General features: G+C 32.9%; 3 protein-coding genes across 3 annotated transcripts; 2 read left to right on the top strand and 1 right to left on the bottom strand.

Moving 5' to 3' along the window:
• Window positions 1–6404: 6404 nt before the first annotated feature.
• Window positions 6405–7120, top strand: LOC133284043 (thioredoxin H2-like). Its single transcript, XM_061480999.1, has 3 exons — window positions 6405–6614; window positions 6726–6848; window positions 6956–7120. The coding sequence occupies exons 1-3, from the start codon at window positions 6489–6491 to the stop codon at window positions 7085–7087; spliced, it is 381 nt and encodes a 126-aa protein (XP_061336983.1). The 5' UTR covers window positions 6405–6488; the 3' UTR covers window positions 7088–7120.
• A 4085-nt stretch (window positions 7121–11205) lies between these two features.
• Window positions 11206–12512, bottom strand: LOC133284010 (uncharacterized). Its single transcript, XM_061480960.1, has 2 exons — window positions 12429–12512; window positions 11206–12276 (listed from the first exon to the last, which is right to left on the bottom strand). The coding sequence occupies exons 1-2, from the start codon at window positions 12510–12512 to the stop codon at window positions 11206–11208; spliced, it is 1155 nt and encodes a 384-aa protein (XP_061336944.1).
• A 6209-nt stretch (window positions 12513–18721) lies between these two features.
• On the top strand, window positions 18722–19373 carry LOC133284061 (thioredoxin H2-like). The gene is made up of 3 exons (XM_061481021.1): window positions 18722–18847; window positions 18955–19077; window positions 19242–19373. The coding sequence occupies exons 1-3, from the start codon at window positions 18722–18724 to the stop codon at window positions 19371–19373; spliced, it is 381 nt and encodes a 126-aa protein (XP_061337005.1).
• The last annotated feature ends 3524 nt before the right edge of the window (window positions 19374–22897 follow it).

Here is a 22897-nt window from a genome sequence, read left to right on the forward strand (position 1 = left end):
TCTGATTTAGTAGCTGGAGATAAAGTTATCTTAAGTAGCTTGAGAAATGATAAGCCCTATATATATATATATATATATATATATATAGAGAGAGAGAGAGAAATATTTCTGCAGTAAATGCAGATAAGTTATGTGCATTTATTCCCAAAACGACGTAGTTTTGGGATTGAAATATTAAAAAATTATAATTATAAAGACTATAGTAACCTGAAATAAATTAAAATTATAAAATCACCATGATTTCCGCCCTAAAACGACGTCGTATTGGACTTACTGCAGATAACTTATCTGCAGTAATCGTAGAAAAAGCGAACCATATATATATATATATATATATATATATATATATATATACATATATATAGAAAAAAATATGTGTTATTTTAAAGGATGTAAAGTTGTGTCATTTTAAGAGAGAGAAATAGATAGATAAAGGAGGAGAGATAGTTGACAAAAAAAATAAAGATATGGGTCTCACCTCTTTGTGAAAGTGAAAGGATATAAGTTGTGTCATCTAAAAGGATAAACTCTTTTCCCATATATATATATATGGGAAAACCAAAAGTCATGTTACAGGAAACTTTGTTTTCTTCCTGCACTCACATCATTCTCCGTGCAATGTTTTTTTATTTAATTTTTTTTCTATTATTTAGCGGGCCCCTCAAAAACAGGTCTGGGTGACATGATATACCATATTCCTGTCACAGGATAATAGCAAAACCCTATATATATATATATATATATATATATATATATATATATATATATATATATATATATGTGGAGAAGTGTGTATAATTTTAAAGGGAAAAAAGTTTCCGATGTTACTTTAGATAACTTTATCTAATGTTCATCGAAACGACGTCGTTTTGGGGTTGAAAAATTAAAAAATTAGAGTGATAAAGACTATTATAACCTTGAAATAAAATAAAATTACAAAAATACCATTATTTCCGTCCCAAAACGACGTCGTTTTGATGAACATTAGATAAAGTTATCTAAAGTAACATCAGAAAAAACAAACCCAATTTTAAAAGATGTAAAGTTGTGTCATTTTAAGTGAGAGAAAGAGATAGATAAAGGTGAAGAGAGAGTGGACAAAAAAATACAACTTATATACATTGAGCCCAAAATGACGTCATTTTGAGGCGGAAATCAATGTATTTTTGTAATTATAATTTATTTCAGGGTTATAATAGTATTTTTCATTATAATTTTTTAATTTTTTAACAAACGACTTCGTTTTAGGGACGTCATTTTAGAAGCGAATGTAGATAAATTATCTACATTTACTGTAGAAACATTAAAACCATATATATATATATGTATATATATGAATAATGATCTGTTTATAATTTTTTTTTACAAATTACATTAAGTATGATCAGTTATACACTCTTGGTTGAAGTATGACCGGTCATACTTAATGTAGTTTGTAAACAAAAAAATTTATAAATATAACCTTTTCATATATATATATATATATATATGAAAATTTTGTTATTGTTGCTCGTAAAATGGTTTGGGGAAAAATCGAATCTTTAATATAATATATATTGTAGACATTACATTCATGGTTGTTAAAATCTCGAATTATCACTACGATTTTACGAATTTTTTTCATCAAAATAATTTTACCAATATTCCAAACGCTTTTACGTTTTTATGATTTTTTTATATTATGATTTTACGTTTTACGATTTTTTAATCCCCTTCCGATTTTACTTAAAATATCGATTTTAACAACATTAATTACATATATACCATTGATGATGTAAGAAAACACTGCACGTCGACATCCATGGCAGCTATTACTGTAGAATGTTCTGCTTCTGTTTCATATTAGCCTATTAGGAGGATTTTCTAGGTTTTTAGTTATCAATATTATCACTATCAGATTAATTCCGCTGGAATGAGATCCCGCGATATAAATGGTTCAACCAACAAAAGTAGAATAGAATCATTTTTTCACGCAGAATGTCAATACAACCTTTTTCACTGATTAACTCACTTAACCTCTGCTAATTTTTTAATCTTCTTTTTGTTTTTCTTTCTGCTCAAAAATTATTGTATCGTAATTCGAAAGTGATTATGACATGCACTCTGAAGTCGGAAAGTTATTAACATTTGTGATCCTGACATGACTCTTGTCTACCGCATCTTGAAATGCTTGTAATTAACTTGAAGTCAGCGATCCAAATAAAAAGGTGTAAAGGAACCGTCTGTAGTATGTACTGTTTTTGTATCCGATATAATTTTAAGAGAAAACAATTTTTGGATCCTCGATAAATATTATGGACTTAATTTAATTTCTTAAAAAAAAAAGCGATTCATTATCTTTGTGAAATTTAAAATGGATTCAAGTTAATTTTTTTGAGAGATTAATGTAGATTTTCTTTAAATTTAAGAGGGATAACAATTTCAATTAACTTAGTCTATTTTTATTTTTAGAGAGATTACAAGTCAATTTTTTTTTAAGGAATTAAAATAGACTCCATAATTTTTAGTTAGAAGCCAAAAAATACTTTACTTTAATTTTAAAATAAAATGCCTAGTTATTTTTTTCTTTTTTTTCCTTTAGGTTTATGAATACCCATCTTTCTTGGGAAAAGCATGTACCAATATTTTTTTAATTGGAAAAAGGGTTTATCCTACTTATGGGAGAAGTGTTTTTCCATTAAAATGATACAATTTATGTCATTTCTCTCTACAAAGAGGTAGGATCCACACATTTATTTATTTTTATCCATTCTCTTTCTCTCATGATTTATCTCTTTCTCTCACTTAAAATGACACAACTTTACATCCTTTAAAATGACACACATTTTTCTCTAAAATTATTACATATAATATTTTTTTTTAGGATTTGAGAATAAAAATATAGGATATTTTTTTTTAGGATTTGAGAATAAAAATATAGGATATTTTGCGAATTTTACTTCTCTTTTATCATATGAATTTTTTCAAATTGTTTTTTTCTAAACGATAAATTGTTGGAGTTTGCTGAGACGAAAACATGAAACCCTTTTTAATTTAATAATTAACATTTAGCCATGTTTTTAATTTAAATATTAATATTATTGTATAAAATGTAAAAATAAATTTAATTAAATAAAACTCATAACTCATAAGCATGGTCATTCACCCATTATCAGATACATTTGTTGTTGAGATATATAGTCCCACATTGATTGTGTGGGCAACTAATTAATATGGCCTTTATAAGGCCTTGGACACTCCCACCCTTTGAGCTAACTTTTGGAGTGGTGTATAGGTTCTTTACACTGGTATCAGAGCTTGGGTGACTATAAGGTCACAAGTTCCTCCACTTTTAAGTGAAATTAAAATAAAAAGCACAAAAGGTAAACCAACCAAAAATTAATGTGACTTTTATAAGACCTTAATCACTCTCACCTTTTGAGCTAACTTTTGAGGTGATATATTCCAAAGTTCTTTACATTGTATACTCGTAAAAAATGAAAAAATATCAAAAGAATCTACACATAAAATATGCATACCGTACGTAATAGCGAATATATCATCGCCGCAGTTGAGGCACCATTTTTTTTTTCTTCTATTTATATATACTATTCTTTCTTTTTTCTTATTCTTTACGTTTCACTTTTCTCAGACGTTAAATTAAGACCGCATAGCTAGGTGCCCACTGAGACGCAATTCAACTTGTGTAACAGCAAACACAGATTTGGTTTTCACAGGCTTATTTAATTTGTCTTGAGAATGGACATATGCCGTAAGTTAAACACCGTTCTTTAATCTGGGTATTAATTTTTGTGGCCGATAAATAATTATATCAATTTTGGTAGTCAACTGCGGGGATATGTAAGATAGGATATGATAACTTATCGTATCTTATTTTTATCTCTTGTTTGATGGGTCAATAGGATATGATTAGCTTATCCTATTATCTCATTTTATCCTATCCAATACATGATTTCTTGTTCTATAGGAGGAGCTGAGTTAAAATTCAACAGGATATGATACTAATATTGGATATTCAATATATTCCAACGCTACCAATATATTTGTATTTTTTGCATTATATTTTATTTTTTCTTTCTCCTTTCTCCTTCTACATAATCTTATTAGATTATTAATCAGGTGCTCATCAAACATAGGACATGATATAGACTTATCAGTCCCGTATCATATCCTACCCCTATCAACCCCATATCATATCCTATCCTTATCTTATACTGTCCACCACACGAGCCCTAAGATAATATGAATCATGACATTATCATGATTCACCTCATCTAACTATTATATAAAATCCAACATATTATATTGCAAGTTCGATCTTCATGGTTTTATAACAATTTTGTTACATTCGCTTTTCTTCGATCTTCATGGTTTTATAACAATTTTGTTGCATTCGCTTTTTTTGTAATTGATCACAAATTAAAATATTCAACAAACTTTAAAAAGCTAAACTATATATATATATATATATATATATATATATATATATATATATATATATATAGAGGAAAGTTATACTTACAATTTTTTTTACAACCTCTTACAACCATATCTTAACACCGTTGATTTCCGCCAATCAACGGTTATCATTTATTATGAATTAATAATTAATTAATGAGTTTAATTTGCGAAAATCGTAATCGTTGATTGGCAGAAATTAAGGGTGTTAAGATATGGTTGTAAGAGGTTGTAAAAAAAAAATTGTAAGTATAACCTTTCTCATATATATATATATATATATATATATATATATATATATATATATATATAGAGTCCAGTGTAATACTTAGAAGTTTTATTTCTCATCTCAGCCATTGATTTTTATTCATCTAACAATTATTATTTATTTGAAATTAATAATTAATTAATTGATATAACTCAATAAACTATAACCGTAAAATGGACGAAAATCAATGACTAAAATAAAAAATAAAACTTCTAAGTCTTACACTGGAGTCAAAAGATCTCTCCATATACATACATGTATAGCATGATCCTTTGACACCAAATTTTAACAGTTGATTTCGTGAATCTAATATTTATAATTTATTGGATCATATATATTAATTAATTATTAATTTCTAATAAATTATAACGGTTAGATTAAGAGAAATCAAATATTAAGATTTGGTGTCAAAAGATCTTATCTTATATATATATATATATATATATATATATATATATATATATATATATGTATATATTTATAATGGTTTATATTTCTGCAGTTGCTGCTTATATTTCTGAAGATGTTGTATGTGCAACAATCAAATACTTGCCATATATATACTTGAAAGCATTAAATGCGAGGAATCACAACCATACAAAGTATGAAAGCATTAAATATGGGGAATCATAACTATACACCCGTCGTTGTTTGCAGTAAGTCCAATACGACGTCATTTTGGACGGAAATTATTGTATTTTTTGTAATTTTAATTTATTTCAGGGTTATAATAGTATTTATATTTATAATTTTTTAAGATTTCAATACCAAAACGATATCATTTTGGAAATAAATGCAAATAACTTATTTGCATTAACTGCAGAAACATTTTTCCTATATATATATATATATATATATATATGTTATTTTTACACTATAGTGTGAGAATAATAAATTTATACTAAATCTTTGCCATTGATTGCAACGATTCACATATCTAGTAAATTATAATAGTTAGAAATAAATATGATCCGCAATCAAGATTGAGAATATAGCTTAAATATAAAATGGTCAACCGCTGGTAAGCAAGCTGTACTCAATAATTCGTAGTGATAAATCGAGTTTTTAACAAAATTATCTGATTTGAATCTTAGACAAAGCAATTCGAGGCCGTAACAAAAATCTTGACGCTCTACCCCACAAAGGGGATTATTCTTGTTTAAATAAGTGAAAACACCCCTCTGATCTCTGTGTGCACGCGCTTTCATCTGAAAAAATAAAGAAAAAACAAAAAAAAATAATCTGGATTCTCAAAATGGTAAGATTGATTTTCGACAATTTTTCTATATTGGCAAAAGATGAGAATTAAGTGTATGTGTGGTCACGTTTTCATCTGAAAAAATAAAGAAAAAACAAGAAAACAACCTAGGTTCTCAAAATGGTAAGATTGATTTTCGACAATTTTTCTATATTTGCAAAAGATGAGAACTGATATACGATCAAACTAATGCTGAAATAAATGTTTTGTTCTGAACAGGTAATTATGCTCCAAAATCTGATTAAATCAGCTCTAGGGGCCAGTGAATATAGCTCGTAACTTTTATGAATCTGATGCGTTTTTTTTTCCTTTTTTTTTTGTCTGGCATGTGTTTCTTTAGAATATGATACTGATTTTCCCACTATATATACTTTTTTTACTCTATATAAGGCCTAAATGTTTCCAACCTAACCAGTTAAAACCAAAAATTCACACATAATATCAAATCCCACACAGCCTCAGATCAATTCTGGTTTTTCATTCTCCAAAAGGAAGCCACACATTATGGGAGCCAACTTATCCAACTTAGAGTATGTTAATAGACCCTCAAAATCATCCCCGATCCTCACCTTCCAATCTATTGCTAAATGGAAGGCTCACTTTGATGCCTCCAAAGAAACAAACAAGCTGGTAAGTTTGATATAATTGAGCTATGACTTCAGTATTATTATCATTATATATTAATTGCTGAAATTCTGGGTCTTCATGAGGTCATTAAATGTCTTTCTTAATTTGTTAAAGATGGTAATCGACTTCACGGCTGCATGGTGTGGACCTTGCAAATACATGGACCCAATTATCAAAGAATTTGCAGCCAAATACACAGAGGTCGAGTTCATTAAGATTGATGTAGATGAGTTAATGGTATGGGGCAGAGTTTCCTTTCATAATAACCTTGATCTTTAGTTATTTATGTGCAACATTTTCCTTATAACAGAAACATTTTGATAAAAATGTACAAATTGAAACAGGAGGTGGCCAAGGCATTCCAGGTGCAAGCAATGCCAACATTTGTACTAATTAAGAAAGGCAATGTAGTTGAAAAGGTAGTGGGAGCAAAAAAGGAGGAGCTGCAGAAGCTGATTGAGAAACGCAGGAATTGAGTGTGCACTGATTATCTTGCACTGTAATAAAGTCAATATGACTTTGTATATATATATATATATATATATATATATATATATATATATATATATACCAAGTGCTATAGAGAAAATAAGACCAATTATATGCTAAATTGGTGATGCTGTCTGCCATGGGCATGCCTGTGTGTGTTCGAAGGTGAAACTACTATTTTAATCCCTACAAAGTTGGATATTAAGTTTTAATCAATCTTCTATGTTTAATTAATGTATGACCAAATGTGATTTATAATTTACTTATTCTTGCAATGAGGATACATAATGTGACATCTTACAAACTATCTCAACTCCTCCTTACACCTAATTCTAGTGGCATTGTAATACAATTTTTTACGCTGGCTGTAGTTAGACACTAAAAGAGGGAAAAAAGCCCAATACAATATATCAGACTGCCATGGCTCTAAGGATACTGTTAGAGAAATACAAGCATCATAAGTTTTTGGACGAAATAATACATGGAATGAGAGTCGGTGTGACAAAGTGATAATGAGTAAGGGTAAGCATCGGTTAAATTGAATTGTATTTTATGAAAAATCGAACTGAATTGATTTAAACAGTTCGGTTTGCTTCAAAACCAGTTCAGTTCGATTGAAAACGGTTCGGTTTGGTTTGCAATCGATTCGGGTCGATCCTATTTTCAAAAAAACGAAAAGAAAAGAAAAGAACAATTAAAAAATTAAAGAAATAAAGTAATAAAAACCATTTCGATTCAGTTCGGTTTGAAAACGATTTGGTTTATGAACTAGTTCTTTAAAAATCAATTCGGTTCATGAACTGATTTTTAAAAATCAATTGTTTTAAGTGCAATTCAGTTCAGTTCACAGTTTGATTCAAGTTTTTGGTTATTTTGCACATCCTAGTCATGAGTTCGATATTCATCGCCTATATATATTATATTAATAAAAATAATTAAATATCATGAAATTTGTTAGTTCAGGTAGGTTGGCTTGATGCATTATATCTTTCAAGTCCAATGAACTCTCGTGTAAAAGGATAATATTAGATAAATGCAAATTATTAATATAATCTCACCAAACAACCTAAACTTTTGGGATAAATGATTCTTTACATGTCATTCTATCCCAATTTTTTTTCTTGCTAAGACCCCATTTAAGGATACGTTATGTTTCCTGATTTTCACGTTTCTGGGCTACTCTACACTATTTTTATTGTTGCAACGATGCTTATGCATGTACTACGATAAATTTTTTTTTTTTTAATTCAAGGGGCAGCTGCATCTAGGCGATTCCATTAGTTAAATTTTTTTTTTGGATATTAGGGAATAACAAAAAAAAACCAGAAAACCAGCTACCTAAGGATCAGTGGAAAGACTAGCAATTCCCATCAGATCCTTCTCAACAAAACTAAAACAACATATAGGAATATTAGGTAGAATAACCAATTCCCAAGAATTATGGTCTACTATTGAGGCCAAGAAATTCGCCACTTCATTTCCTTTCCTATTTGTATGAGTCAGTACAACACTCCACTGCTTGTCAATGAACTCCTTGATTTTATGCACCAGATGGCCAAAAGGGTGATCCAGCAGACAAACACCTTGAACCAATTGAATTGCTTCCGCAGAGTCCCCTTCCAAATGAATTTTTCTGAAACCATGCTCCCAAGCCACTTGTAACCCTAGTTGCATACCCCATAACTCAGCCTTTAAGGGATTTCCTTGCCCAATTTTCTTTATAAAACCCATCAGCCATCTGCCATCACTATCCCTTAACACACCTCCACATCCAGATTTGTACCCATCCAATGAACAGGACCCATCAGAATTGATTTTTATCCAGCCCTTTTGAGGAGGTCCCCACAGAACCCTGCTTTCATCCTTAGCAGCCACACGAATAGCTGCAGTATCCAGAACAGTTTCAGCATGAACTACATTCTGCACAAAGGTCCTTATCTTTTGACATAAATTCTCAGGAGAGCAGTTTTCATTTCTAAACACCAGATTATTCCTAGCTTGCCAAATCATCCAACAAGTCACTCCAAATGTGAGCTTCCAAAACTGGTCCTGATTATCCTTCTTCCCTCCTCCCAAGTTAAATTGAAGCCAATCCAGCATATCACCAGAAAAGAAAGAAATAGAGATTCTTTTATCAATTAACAACATCCACACCTGTTTAGCCCAACCACAATCCCTCATCACATGGCAACAATCCTCACAAAAAAGCATGCATCTAGGACAGTTAGCTTCATCTCCCATATGCCTTCTTCTTCTTTGCTCATTGGTTAACAGTTTGTCCCCAATCAACAACCATAAAAAATGTTTCACTCTCTCTGGTCCCTTCCACTTCCAAGCAAGATCCCACTGACTATCATGTTGCTGCAAACCAGGATTATCCATCCTGATAAATTGGTAAGCAGACTTAACAGAAAACAAGCCATTGCTAGAAGGCTTCCAGTATATCCTATCCTCCTCATCTCCCTCCTTGGGACACTCCAACTTAGCTATGGCTTCACAAACCTCCTCAGGGAGGAACATACTAAATTTACCCCAATCCCACTCACCATCTGGCCTAACACAGCAAGCAACCTTCCAACCTTTAGCATCTTCAGGGATGGTATTAGTGGCTTTATCAATAAGCTGACCAACTTCAGGCACCCACCAATCCAACCAGAAACTAGTTAGCTTACCATTTCCCAACATAATTCCAGTTCCTGACATAATCTGATTCCAGGATGAGCTTATACCTCTCCACAGATTACTAACATTGGCACTCTTAGGAATATGAGGCATAATACAATCCTCAATCTTGTATTTATTTCTCAGAACCCTTGATCCCAGAGAGTTCTTGTTGGACAACATCCCAACTGAAGCCACGGTTATGTTTCTCTATCTCCTCACAAACTGATTTGGGCAACCAGGCTGTTTGCATAGCATAGGTAGGCATAGCAAACAACACTGATTTGGCCAATGTGAGCCTCCCAGCTAGAGACAGTGATCTAGCACTCCAAGCATTCATTCTCTGTTTGACTCTCTCCAGAATATGCTCAAAGGATTTTTTGCTGGCTCTGGAATGGTTTAGAAACACTCCCAAGTACTTTCCCAGGTTAAGGGTGCTGCTAATCCCTAAACAGTCACTGATCTCCTTGACTCTACCATACTGGACATTTTTTGAAAAGAAAACTCTAGTCTTCTCAAGATTAATTTTCTGCCCTGAACTCAAAGCAAACAATCTAAAAACTTGATTGATGATTTGAGCCTGATCCAAGGAAGCTTCAGCACACAAGATGATATCGTCAGCAAAGAATAAGTGAGATAAGGGAGAACCTCCTTTCCTAAGGACAATTGGCTTCCAAGCTTTAACATCAGCAGCTACTTGAATAAGGTGAGCTAGCCTTTCTACACATAAGACAAATAAGTATGGAGATAGGGGATCCCCTTGTCTTACTCCACGGGAAGGTTTGAAATATCTAGTGGGCTGCCCATTCCATAGCATGTTTAGCTCACTGGTCCCAACACAACTGTCAATAAGAGAAATTAGCTTGGCAGGTAAACCCAATTCAGACAAAGTATCATGTATAAAGGACCAACTCAGCCTATCATAGGCTTTCTCAAGGTCAACTTTGATCATCATCCATCCTTGCTTCCCTTTCTTATTCTTCATTGAATGGATGAGCTCTTGAGCTATCAAAATATTATCAGCACTATGTCTCCCTTTGATAAATGAGTTCTGATTTGGAGAAACCCAGTTTGGCATCAAATCTCTAAGTCTGTGAGCAATTACCTTGGTGACTATCTTGTAAGACACATTACATAAACTAATGGGTCTAAAATCCTTCATGCACTCAGGATTCTCAACCTTTGGGATTAAACACAAATGAGTTTGGTTAACCAGTTGAGTCTTCCTAGGATCATCAAAAATACCTCTGATTAGCTCACAAACCGATTTGCCAACAATATGCCACTGAGTTTGAAAAAAAGCTGCATTAAGACCATCTGGGCCAGGTGCTTTAAATCTCCCCATTTTGAACACAATGCTCTTAATCTCCACCTCATCAGGAGTTTTAGCTAGATTTGACAGCAACTGGTCCTCGATTTTAGGGAAAACACCTTTAATAGGAAACTATTCCTGTGAATCATCTTCTTCCAAAAATAGTCTCTCAAAATACTGCACAGCTGTCTCAACCAACTCCTTAGTATCAGCTGTCCATTCTCCAAGGTCATTTTTAATGGCAAGTACCTTATTCCTTCTTCTTCTAGCAATTGTAGAAGAGTGAAAGAATCTCGAATTCCTATCACCAAATTTCAGCCAATTAACTCTGGATCTCTGGAACCAGTTCAATTCTTCTCTTAGCAATATAGTTTCCAATTCCTTCCAAAGATCTCTTTGCAGTTTTTCAAGCTCTCTGTCCGGACCAGCTTCTAACTTTAAGTCCAACCCCTGAATCCTGGCATAAATCCTATGTTTCTGTCTCATCCCTTCATTAAAGACCTCTTGATGCCATTTTGATGCAGCAGTTTCAAACTCACTTCTGGCCTCAGTCCAAGCAGCTAGGAATTTGAACTGTTTATCCCCCTTAACCTCCTGACAAGCTTGGAAATTGCTAATAAGGATTGGCCTGTGATCAGAATTAAAAAAGGGTAAATGAGCTATAACTCTATTAGGCCAAGCCACATTCCAAGCTTCATTGGCACAAGCTCTATCAATCCTCTCTTCTAATTTACCCCTCCTCCAAGTGTAGCTAGGTCCCTTAAACCCAACATCAAAAACTCTACACTTCTCAAGACATTCCTGCATATCCTGGATGCTCCTCCAACACACATCAAGACCCCCAACCTTCTCATACTGCCTAAGGACAGAATTGAAGTCCCCAACCAGAACCCAAGGTCCCACCACAGAATCAGCAATAACCAGCAACTCTTCCCAAAGCTGTAATCTCTCTACCCTCCTCGGGCTACCATACACAAAGGTAGCTACTTCCATCCTTTTATCTTCAACATAATGAATCCTAGTATGGACATATTGATGGTGGGATTTGATTATCTCCACCTCGACATCCCTGTCATCCCAAAGAATCCAAACACCACCAGAAAAACCCACAGTCTCCTGCTTAAATTTTTTTGAAAAACCAAGTTTCCTAATAATAACATCTCCTCTAGCACCCTGAATTTTAGTTTCCAGTAATGCCAAAACCTTTATTTTAAATCTATATTTCATATCTCTAATCAGGGCAGGGAATTCTTTTTTCCCTACTCTTCTACAATTCCATGAACAAATATTCATAAACATAAACAATAAAAAAGTACCCAGTACCTTAACCAACAAAGAAAGACCCATCAAGGTACAGCAAAGCTCCTTGCCTCTCCTAGGCCAGTATTACCTTGATTAGCTTCAAACCCATTCGGATTATGACCTCCAGACTTCATCATGCTTGTAATATCATCCCCTTTGACTTTGCCAAAGGCTAAGCTATTCGGATCCTGAGAAGGTTGCAGCACCCCCTTCTACATTCTTACTCCTAGAAGGCAACTTCTGTACTCCCACACTCGAAGAATTGGGAGGCTGGTTCTCAGAGGATAAATGTCTAACTGTAGGACCTTTAGAAGAGGATTTATGTTTTTGTACTCCACTAAACCCCACAGAACCTCCCTTTAAAAAGCCAGCTTTTAGACCACTTTTTTTTTCTGTTTTTCAACTCCTGAAGAAGAGACACTAAGATGTGATCCTTTGGCTCTCCTTTCATTACCCCCCTCCTCCTTCAACTCTAATAGGAATAACATCCTTCTTGTCACCTGTTGGTAAAACCAATTCAGGAATAACTTCCTCAGTTAGGCTATCTGTAGCCATAACTTCCCCAACAGTTTCACCATCTCCACCAGTAGCATTCTGTGCCTTCAGCTTCTGAATATCTTCTTTAATAGTTGATTGGTTAACCGGAGATGCTCTCATCTTCCTTCCTCTCCCTGGCTTCTGGACAACCATCCAAGATCCAAAGGCCTCTTCTTCCTTGTTATTAACTACAGCTTTTTCCTTCACCTCCATAACCTGATTCTTAGAATCAGTACCATCAGCTTCAGAACTAATCTTCTGTCCACCAATACTAGGACATAAGTCCTTTCTATGCCCATACATACCACAACCAAAGCATATCATATGCAAACCTTCATACCCCACATGCATAACCTTTTCACCAATCTTAAACTTAGATAAGAAACTTTTTCGAAGGTCAACTTCTACACAGATCCTAGCAAACCTGCCTCGTTCAGTAATATCCCCATCTCCAAGCTCATTCCTTCTCAATGAGTTCTTATCTATCTTAAGTGTTCTCCCAAACATGCTTCCAATTAACCAGAGATACTGTGTGGTATAAAACTCCAAAGGGAGACCTGGAATTCGGATCCAAACTGCCAGACGCTTCAAATGATCATCATACGGATCAAAGAATGGTCTCCAACGCTGCACAGTTAAGTAGTGATCAACAATGATCCATGGACCATCATGAAGCACATGAATGTAGTCACCATCCTCCTGAAATCTGATCACCAAGTAACCATTATCCACATCAATCACCTCAAATGTACCCACCAAGTTCCACATTCTCAACAATCGAGTCATTAGAAATCGAGCCCCCATCCGTTTCCCCAGCAACTTAATAATCAACGCCTTTCTCCACTGTTTGCAGGCCTCTTTATGCTGGCTCCTCGAGAATTTTAAGGACGGGCATAGTGGATCGTCTTCCCCATCTCCAACTACATCCTCCAACATATCCTCCTCATCTTCCTCCCTACGTTGTATAGCCATCCAGTCTTCTTCACTATCCGACATACCTTCAGCACCATTAAGCCTCAGTAACTTATCTCTATAAGAGATAATTCGACCAGATTTCCCTGAAGATCCACCAGACTGAGGTTCTCCTTCATCCTTTAGCATTTTCTCAGGGGAGTGAGCTTTCCCCACCAGATCTTCCTTTCCCTTAGCATGCATCTCTGGAACATCCAGATCTCCTCCCTGTATCCGATCATCCATCAGATCATTAAGGATCGCTATGCCTTTGGGTTTCTTTATACTTCGATTCAGATTATCTTCCTCCTCCGTCGACGCCGAGCGTGATTCAACCATAGCAATCAGAAACTTCTTTTGTTTTTCAGAGAGAAAAGAGGTCAAGCGCGTAAGATTCACTCGTGAAAACTAAATGGGGTTTCATTTTTGTTTTCCTCTCTTTCCATTAGTTAAATTTAATCTTGTATTTTTAGTTACTATTAATATTATTAGTTTTTTTTTTGTATGAACCTGGAGATATCTCTATTCAACCTCCTCCAGTCACTTTGTCTTCATAATACAACCCGAAAGACTACTTCCTCATTAGAACAGATGGTGCATTGAACTTTGTCACCAGAAGAAGGATGAGACTAATCTCCCATCGAAAAGAAAGACGATTCCTCTAGCCCCCAAAGATTTTTTAAAAATTTACTTGAGCTAGGATTTGAATCCTTTACCCAAACAAACGGTTGTGTGTGTGGAGTTGAAAAAAAAAAAAAAACAGATTATGTGAACTTTACATACGAGAGGATTCACTCTCACTCAATTTGGTGTTTTGACAATAAATCTGTTTTATTTACATTTATGCATCTTCACTTGCCAATCATAATTTCTATTCTCTTAGTTTGAATCATATTTTATGTTTGTAATAAAATAATGTTTTCAGGTTGCTAAATGAATAACAATTTGTGATGAGTTAGACGAAAAAAGGAATTAAGTTGGATGTACAATTATTGTGTTCATCTATGAGTAATTATAAACCGTAATTCACATGGGCCATAACATGGCAAATCTACTTTGATATTTCCAATTACTTCTTATAAAGTTTAGTAATTTACTATAACAAAATGGGTAGAAGGAAATTCTTCAGAAATCAAGCACCACTACACCTTATTCCGAACGTTACTTAGAATATATAAATAATTTTTACAATTTAAATACTAATAATAAATTTATATTTCATACCTTCATGTTCTATTTCGAATTTTTTTTGGTACTTATTAATTTTACACGAGACCAATAATATTTATTAATTTTCATTTATTTATTTAATTTGATAATAAATAAAGTGAAAGTATATTAAAATTTTGAGCCACTTTATATTCTTTGAATTAATTTTGCTTCTTAAAAATACTAAAGGAGATACTGTGATATATAAAAGTCGCTCAAAAGTTAAAAATTTATTAATGTAGATAAATTCCACACCCATCATTAAGATCTTCTCGAAGAAGCAAAGGGAAAAATATTTATAAAAAAAAGATATTGATTAAAAGAAAGTGGAAGTTTCTTTGGAGCCACATACAAAACTTGGCTACTCGTAAATGAGTTATATTTAGAGTAAATATCTTTTTTGGTTTCTAACAAAAAATACGGTTCTCACTTTAGTCCTTTATAAAAATAAATTAGTCAGTTAGTTCCTAACAAATTTAAAGTGGACCCATTTAGTTGAAATTGTGGTCCCTCACAAATTCAAAAAAAAACTCATGTTAGTCCCTCAAAAGGACTAAAATGGGTCCACTTTAAATTTGTTAAGGACTAACTGATTAATTTATTTTTGTAAGGGACTAAAGTGGGGACCGTATTTTTTGTTAGAGACCAAAAAATGTGTTTACTGTTATAAAAAAAAAAAAAAAAGGTGTTTACTCTTATATTTATTTATCTTATATGTTGCATAAGATAAATAAGTTTCCTGTACACATACATAAAGTAGAGGTGTATCTCACATTTATTTATTTTTCTCTTTTTATTTGTGGTTTCCACTTGTAATTTTATTTTTATAATATGTGACAATTATTTTTCTATAACATGATATAAATATAACCCTATATTTTAGGATATATTCTCCCGACAAAATCGGCCTTTAAGCACATCCTAAAGTCTTCGTAATCAATTGAAGCTTTCTTCTTCTTCTTTTCTTTCAAAAATATATATATAATTCATTCTGTTGAGATATATAGTCCTACATTGATTGGATGAGCGACTAATATGGCCTTTATAAGGCCTTGGGCACTCTCACCCTTTGAGCTAGCTTTTGGGGTGGTGTATCGCAAGGTTCTTTACATGGTATCAGAGCCTCACCGTCCCCCACACTTTAAAGTGGAATTAAAATAAAAAGCACAAAAAGGGCCGTGTAATTCCACGCTTCTAGCCTAAATGGCTCTTGCGTGAGGGGGCGTGTTGAGCTAGCTTTCGGGGTGATGTATTCCAAAGTTCTTTACATGGTATCAGAGCCTCGCCGTCCCCCACTTTCTCTTGTGGACTTTCTTAGCACAGGTAGGCTGGGTCTGTTGCATCTTCCACTCTTCAAGCCCAATGGACTCTCGTGTGAGGGGGCGTATTGAGATATATAGTCCCACATTGGTTGTATGTGCAACTAATGTGGTCTTTATAAGATCTTGGACACTCTCACCCTTTGAGTTATGTTTTGAGGTGGTGTATCCTAAAGTTATTTACACATTCTTCTCTGTTTTTTAATTTCTTCTAGTAATTAGAAAAACTGATCAGGGGCTAACAAATTAATAACTGCCTATATATAATAAGCATACAGAAACATATCATATACAGTGGCCTTTATTTCTGTAAATGGTTTTAGGTTGTGCATAGGAGAATCAGAATATAAATCAAAGATTGGTGCAATTAGGGAGATGTAAATATATAACATCATAAACACAAGAAAGTCTATGTCCACTATCCACAGCTTTTTTTTTTTTTAGTTCTTTTCTTTTCTCAAATTTCTCTTCAGTGTTGAACTTAGACCGTTGTCATAAAGAAGATGATACCCTGTGGTTATGGGCAAGCCGCAATTAAACTTGCGTAACAGCTCATTCGAATTGGACTTGAGAACAGGTCCACGAGTTCAATTCATTTTGGGGAAGAAAAAAGTTTATTCGATTCATTTTCCCCTAATGTATTATCTTTCCTTTTTTTCTTTAAACTACACATTGTTCTTTTCGGTAATAAGGGCTTCCATTTTTTTTTGTGGGCCAGATTACATCGTCTTACTTTTTCTTTTTGGTGAATTTCATTGTCTAACTTACGAGAAGATTTATGATTATACAGCTTTACCGTCACATAAAACACAGAACCTCATTTTGCACCAAATTTTATACGCATCTAAATCATGCGAAATGAACCGATATTAAAAAGTGAATCGGTTTAGAGAAAATAGTTTGATTCTTAAATTGGTTAGAAAAAATATGATACAATTCTATTCGGTCTGACACAAAATTAAATATGGCTTGATTCAATTCGGTTTTTAGCCCAGACTGAATTAGTAAAGTGAGTTGGTTCTTGAACTGAACTGATTTTGAAAAAATAGTTTAATTTTTGAACCAATTAAAATTAATATTATTAAAATCGGTCTGATCATTAATCCAGTTGAGGTACTGGGTCATTGGTTCAACCAGTGGGTCACTGGTTCAACCGCATGACCCGGTAATTATATGCAATTTTATAATTTATATTAAAAAATTATAAACATACTCAAATATCTAAAAAAATGATAAAAATTTCAAATATTTTAATATAAAAAATAATAAATCACATAATATTATCCAATAAAAGATCAAACAAAAATATAATGATCGTGATACGGGGCTTTAGATTCAGAAAACGATATCGCTAACTATAAATTAATTCAAAATTTTCTGCATAGTACATAATTGAGATAATATTAGTGTTGTAGGTACATAACTTATGTAAGTCAATAAGAAAAAAAATATTCAAATATGTCCATTATTATTTTTTTTGAGACCGGGCTGGGTAACCAACCGGGTCATCGGTTTTTATGAAAACCGACTGGGTCGGACCGGGTCGCACCGGTTCTGATGCATGGCCGGTCCGTTGCTTCAACCGGACCGGTTATATGATCGGTTTATCGGTTCCCGGGTCGGTCCGATTTTAATAACACGGATTAAAATAAAACGATTCAGTTTCTGAATCAATTTAAAAAATGTAGTTTTTTTTTTTGGGTAATATTTTCCTTATGTTGCTTAAGAGAAATATTATCTCTTACACTCACATTTTTCAAATGGGTCTCACAAGAATATTTTTCTCTCACCTCCAACTTTTTTTTCTCTCCTATTTATTGTTTGAGTAGGAGATAATACTTTTCTTATGTTTTTTTTTTGTACGGTTTGGATCAGTTCACATTTCAAAATCCAATTCATTTGGATTTTTTTCACTAATAGAGAGTACTGAAGTATGGCATAGTTCTGAGTTTGAATTTGATTATGCCATCATGTTTGATTGTTTGTAAATGTTTAATAAATATCATGTATATATATATACACACTTCATTAATTTATGAAAACCACTTAATTTAATTCTCTGTAATGGATTGATAAAGCCTGTATTCTTGTGCTCTGATATCTGACCTCCGCCTAATTTAGTATTTAAGTGTTTATTCGATTGCTTACTATAGCATGTCAGTTAGAAAGAATCTTATACGTTTTTAAAAGCAATGATTTAATATTTTCTTACCTCAACTATAAATGAGGCTTTCCCGCAGAATGCTTTCATCCAAACAAGTTAGAAGCAAAACCTCTTCAAAGTGTAGGGATAAATTTTGGTTTCTCAGTCCCCAAAAGAAAGAAGCAAGATGGGAGCCAACTTATCCAACATGGAGTATGCTCATACATCATCACTGTCATCTCACATTCTCACCTTCCATTCCACTACTAAATGGAAGGCTCACCTTAATGCCTCCAAAGAAACTAACAAGTTGGTATGCTATTTGCACTTATAATCATTAGTCCTTCACTTTTCTTTTTCTTTTTTAGCTCTCATAAGATTGTCCTTTTTCTTTTTCTTTTTTCTTTTTTTTGGCTAAAGATGGTGATCGATTTCACGGCTACATGGTGTGGACCTTGCAAATACATGGACCCAATTATCCAAGAGTTTGCAGCAAAATACACAGAAGTTGAGTTCATCAAGATTGATGTGGATGAGTTAATGGTATATTACTCATTTATTTCCCTTCACAATTACTCATATGTCTCTTAATGTAAGAGACATTGTACATGCATTTAATTACATTTTTTGTTCTGTATTCCATAAATACTCAAAGTCAGTGGATCATATCAGGGACTGATTTGGTACAAAACTTTAATTGTAAACAGGGGGTCACTCAAGAATTCCAGGTGCAGGCAATGCCAACATTCATATTGATGAAGAAAGGAAAAGTTGTTGACAAGGTGGTGGGAGCAAGAAAGGAAGAACTGCAAAAGCTGATTGAGAAGCATCAAAACTGAGTGTGTGATCTTGCAATAGTGGCCAAGGCTATCGACCATTATAAGGGAACGGGAATAAGGAGAATTTATTCAATATCTATCTCGTGTCATACCACGTTAACATGTTGGTGTCATATGCTTTTGGCGTGCAAAGTATTTGTGTGTAACCAAAAGGAAAAACAATGTTATTTACTTCCATAATGATATTTGAAGTAGAGATTCCTTATTAAGTTCGAATAACTCAATGTCTATTTGTCCACGTCCTTGGTGGTTTGATTAAACTATTTCTAATGACTTCTCCTCTAAATTATTTTCAAATTATTATACATTGCAACTTGAACATGATTGAAACGGTTATATACAGTGGCGGAGCCAAGATGTCATTTAGCTGGGGTTAAAAAATTTAACACATTAAATTATCAAAACATTTATCGTAATTACACAAATCTATTAGGAAAAAAATTTACCATGAATTCTAGCATATTTATCTAAATTATTTACTAAATAATGTCACATAACATTGAAAATCCAAATAAATAAAAGCCAATTATTATATATCAAAACAAACATATAAAAAACACTAACCTTTCCGGCAAGCATTCCAAACAAAAGAATCACACTTTTCCCACAGCATAATAAGCAATGGTCTTTGAGATGAAAGTTATTATTTATTTATTTCTTATACGAGGGATCCCTACACTGGTCTTTGAGAATCATAAACCAATACCAAGTTGCATATATCTTTAGAATTCACATTTTTTACTTTTCCTTGATATTAAAATAAAGGTGTTGTAAGTCACTAAGCTATCATGAATTAATTTATACAACTGCATGTATAAGTATTAAGTAATTGCTTGCAATTTCCTAATTAGTTATAAAATAGTTAGGGTAAAGTGTGTGTCATTTTAAAAGATATAAAGTTGTGTCATTTTAAAAGAGAAAAAGAGATAGATAAAGGAGGAGAGAGAGTTGACAAAAAAAATAAAGGTGTGGGTCTCACCTCTTTATGAGAGTGAAAGGATATAAGTTATGTCATTTAATAGCATAAACATTTTTCCCAAATAGTTATTGTGAGAAAAAAAAAGGAAAATAACATTTTTGTTTTAAAGAGCAACGACATAAAATGCAATAGGCTTTGTCGCTATGAAAAAAGCCATCGAGGTGTTGCATAATTTCATAATTTATCAAGAGAGTGTATAAAGTCATAAAGACGATTCAAATATTTAAGGAAACATGAAAGACCAAAACACTCAAAGCCACTCCACTCTAACAAGCATATCTTCACAAAATAAAATCAATCACAGGGAAAACTAGAAAAATTTCAAAATTAAAAAGCACCAATTTAAGAGCAAATATCATTGGGGTTTCTAACTTTGAGAGAACAGCAATCAAATACGAAGATACTGTTAGGGTTTCCAACTTCACTCAGAATGTATTAGGCTATTAGCTGAGAGAGAGCATATATGGGGCCAAATTTTAACTTTAGAAGGGGCCAAATAATAATTAATTATAAAATTATATATAATAATAATTTTTTTTAAATCAGTAGGGGCCCAGGCCCCATCTATGGACAACGTGGCTACGCCACTGGTTATATATATATATATATATATATATATATATATATAGGGGTGTAAATGGGCTGGGCTGGGCTGGGCTTTGGCCATCCTGGCCCAAGCCTACGTAAAAAAAAATTCAGCTTATCTGGTCTACTGGCCTATTAAAGGCTTTATTTGTAGGCCAAGCCCGACCCATTTTCAAAAATGAGAAAGCCTGACATGGCCTACAGGCCTTGTAGGCCTCCCACTATATATACTAAGCAAAAAAAATAATTGTATAGAGCAAAGAAAGTTCCATTCATGCATGCACTAGTACTTCTCATAAGAAAAAATGACAAACAAGAAAGAGTCAACATAATACCTCAGCTCTAGAATGTATATCATAGAGGAATAGAGTCAAAGAAATGGGAAAAATAAGAAAAATACAATTACTGGCTGTTGAAATAAAGTCTACAAGAGAATGTCATTCATCTAAAAATCTTTAAACCACCATCAAGACAAGGGAAAGAAGAGTATTATTGAAAGATCTTCATCAGTAACATCATAATCCAGCAAGCTACCCATTGCTCCATGGTATTAAGCTGCAACAACATGTAAAATTTGGAGACATTAGACAAGTTTTCTTTTCATAAAATAAAATAGCACAAAAAGTAAGAGATATTGATATTTGGTACTTTGTGTCTTTGCCACATAAAATAAATATTATTTTATTATTTTATTTTAATAAATTAAATAGGTCAGCCTACAAGCAGGCTGTAGGCCGGGCTTGACAAAATTGGCCTATGGCCTATTTATTAAATTTTTTTTTTTATAAGCCTAAGCCTACTCTACTTTTCTGAAAGGCCGGGCCTGGGCTGGGCTCAATATAGGCCGGGCCGTAGGCTGGGCTGGGCCAGCCTGACCCATTTACACCCATATATATATATATTGTCCATCTTAAAAGTATATTGTCCATCTTAAACTTTTAAGTGAAATAACGTAATATTTAATTAATACTTGAACAACAACTCTATTGGTGATCACGAGCATAGATTTGAGTCTTAAACTTCTAAAGAGTACGAAGAGTAATGTTTCCCTTGAATGGTCAAATAGATCAATGTGAATGTGATAGTGATATAAGAATAGACACGCATATTTTCTAGAAAAAATGTGTGTCGGACACTTTTGCACACCAACACATTATGATAAACGATCAATTTTTTTTAACACGTGGTCAACACTTTGATACGTTTTTCGACACGCATTCGACATGTGGTTAATATTTTCCAACATTTTTTTTAATCCAAATTTTATTTTATTTTATCTTTTTAACTAAACATAAAAAATTAATTTATAAATTAAATATTTTTTATTGTGGAATTTGATATGAAAAATTAACAAGTTATGAAAAAAAAATTGCTTTTATATTTATGTTATGGAATTTAAATATTTGATTGGTTATATGACTTATTATGAACTGTTATATGTATTAAATATAAATTATATTATACATATTAAAAATATTATTTAATATCAAAATATGTCCTAACTTGTTGAAATTTAATATGTTTTAGAATTAATGTGTCGTGTCTCGTGTCGCGTATCGATGCAACATAGATAGTGATAGAGAAAAACAATAATATGAAATAAATAATAGATTCGGTTCAACACACGACCCAATGAAAAAGCCCAAATATGCCTAACCAGCCCATCCAGAACAAGAACAAAATTATATTCAAGTTGTGATGATGATTTTAGGGTTTTCATTCTATCCTTTAACATAACACAACAAACTTTCCTACTCTTACAATATTTTGTGGGGCCCACACTTTTTAAAACAAAAAAATAAATAAAAAATTAAGGCACGCAAAACGAATCTCTATAACATTACACAATCACTTTTCCTACAACATAACTCTTATAAAACCCATGATTTTATTATGGGAAATGCAACTACAATGTTGCAGGAAACAAAAGCAATCCTGCCACTTATCCATAGAAAAATGT

The sequence above is a fragment of the Gastrolobium bilobum genome, unplaced genomic scaffold, assembly GCF_033153095.1.
Source record: "Gastrolobium bilobum isolate Gb01-03AN ecotype WA unplaced genomic scaffold, APGP_CSIRO_Gbil_v1 utg32482, whole genome shotgun sequence".
Classification (NCBI taxonomy): domain Eukaryota; kingdom Viridiplantae; phylum Streptophyta; class Magnoliopsida; order Fabales; family Fabaceae; genus Gastrolobium; species Gastrolobium bilobum.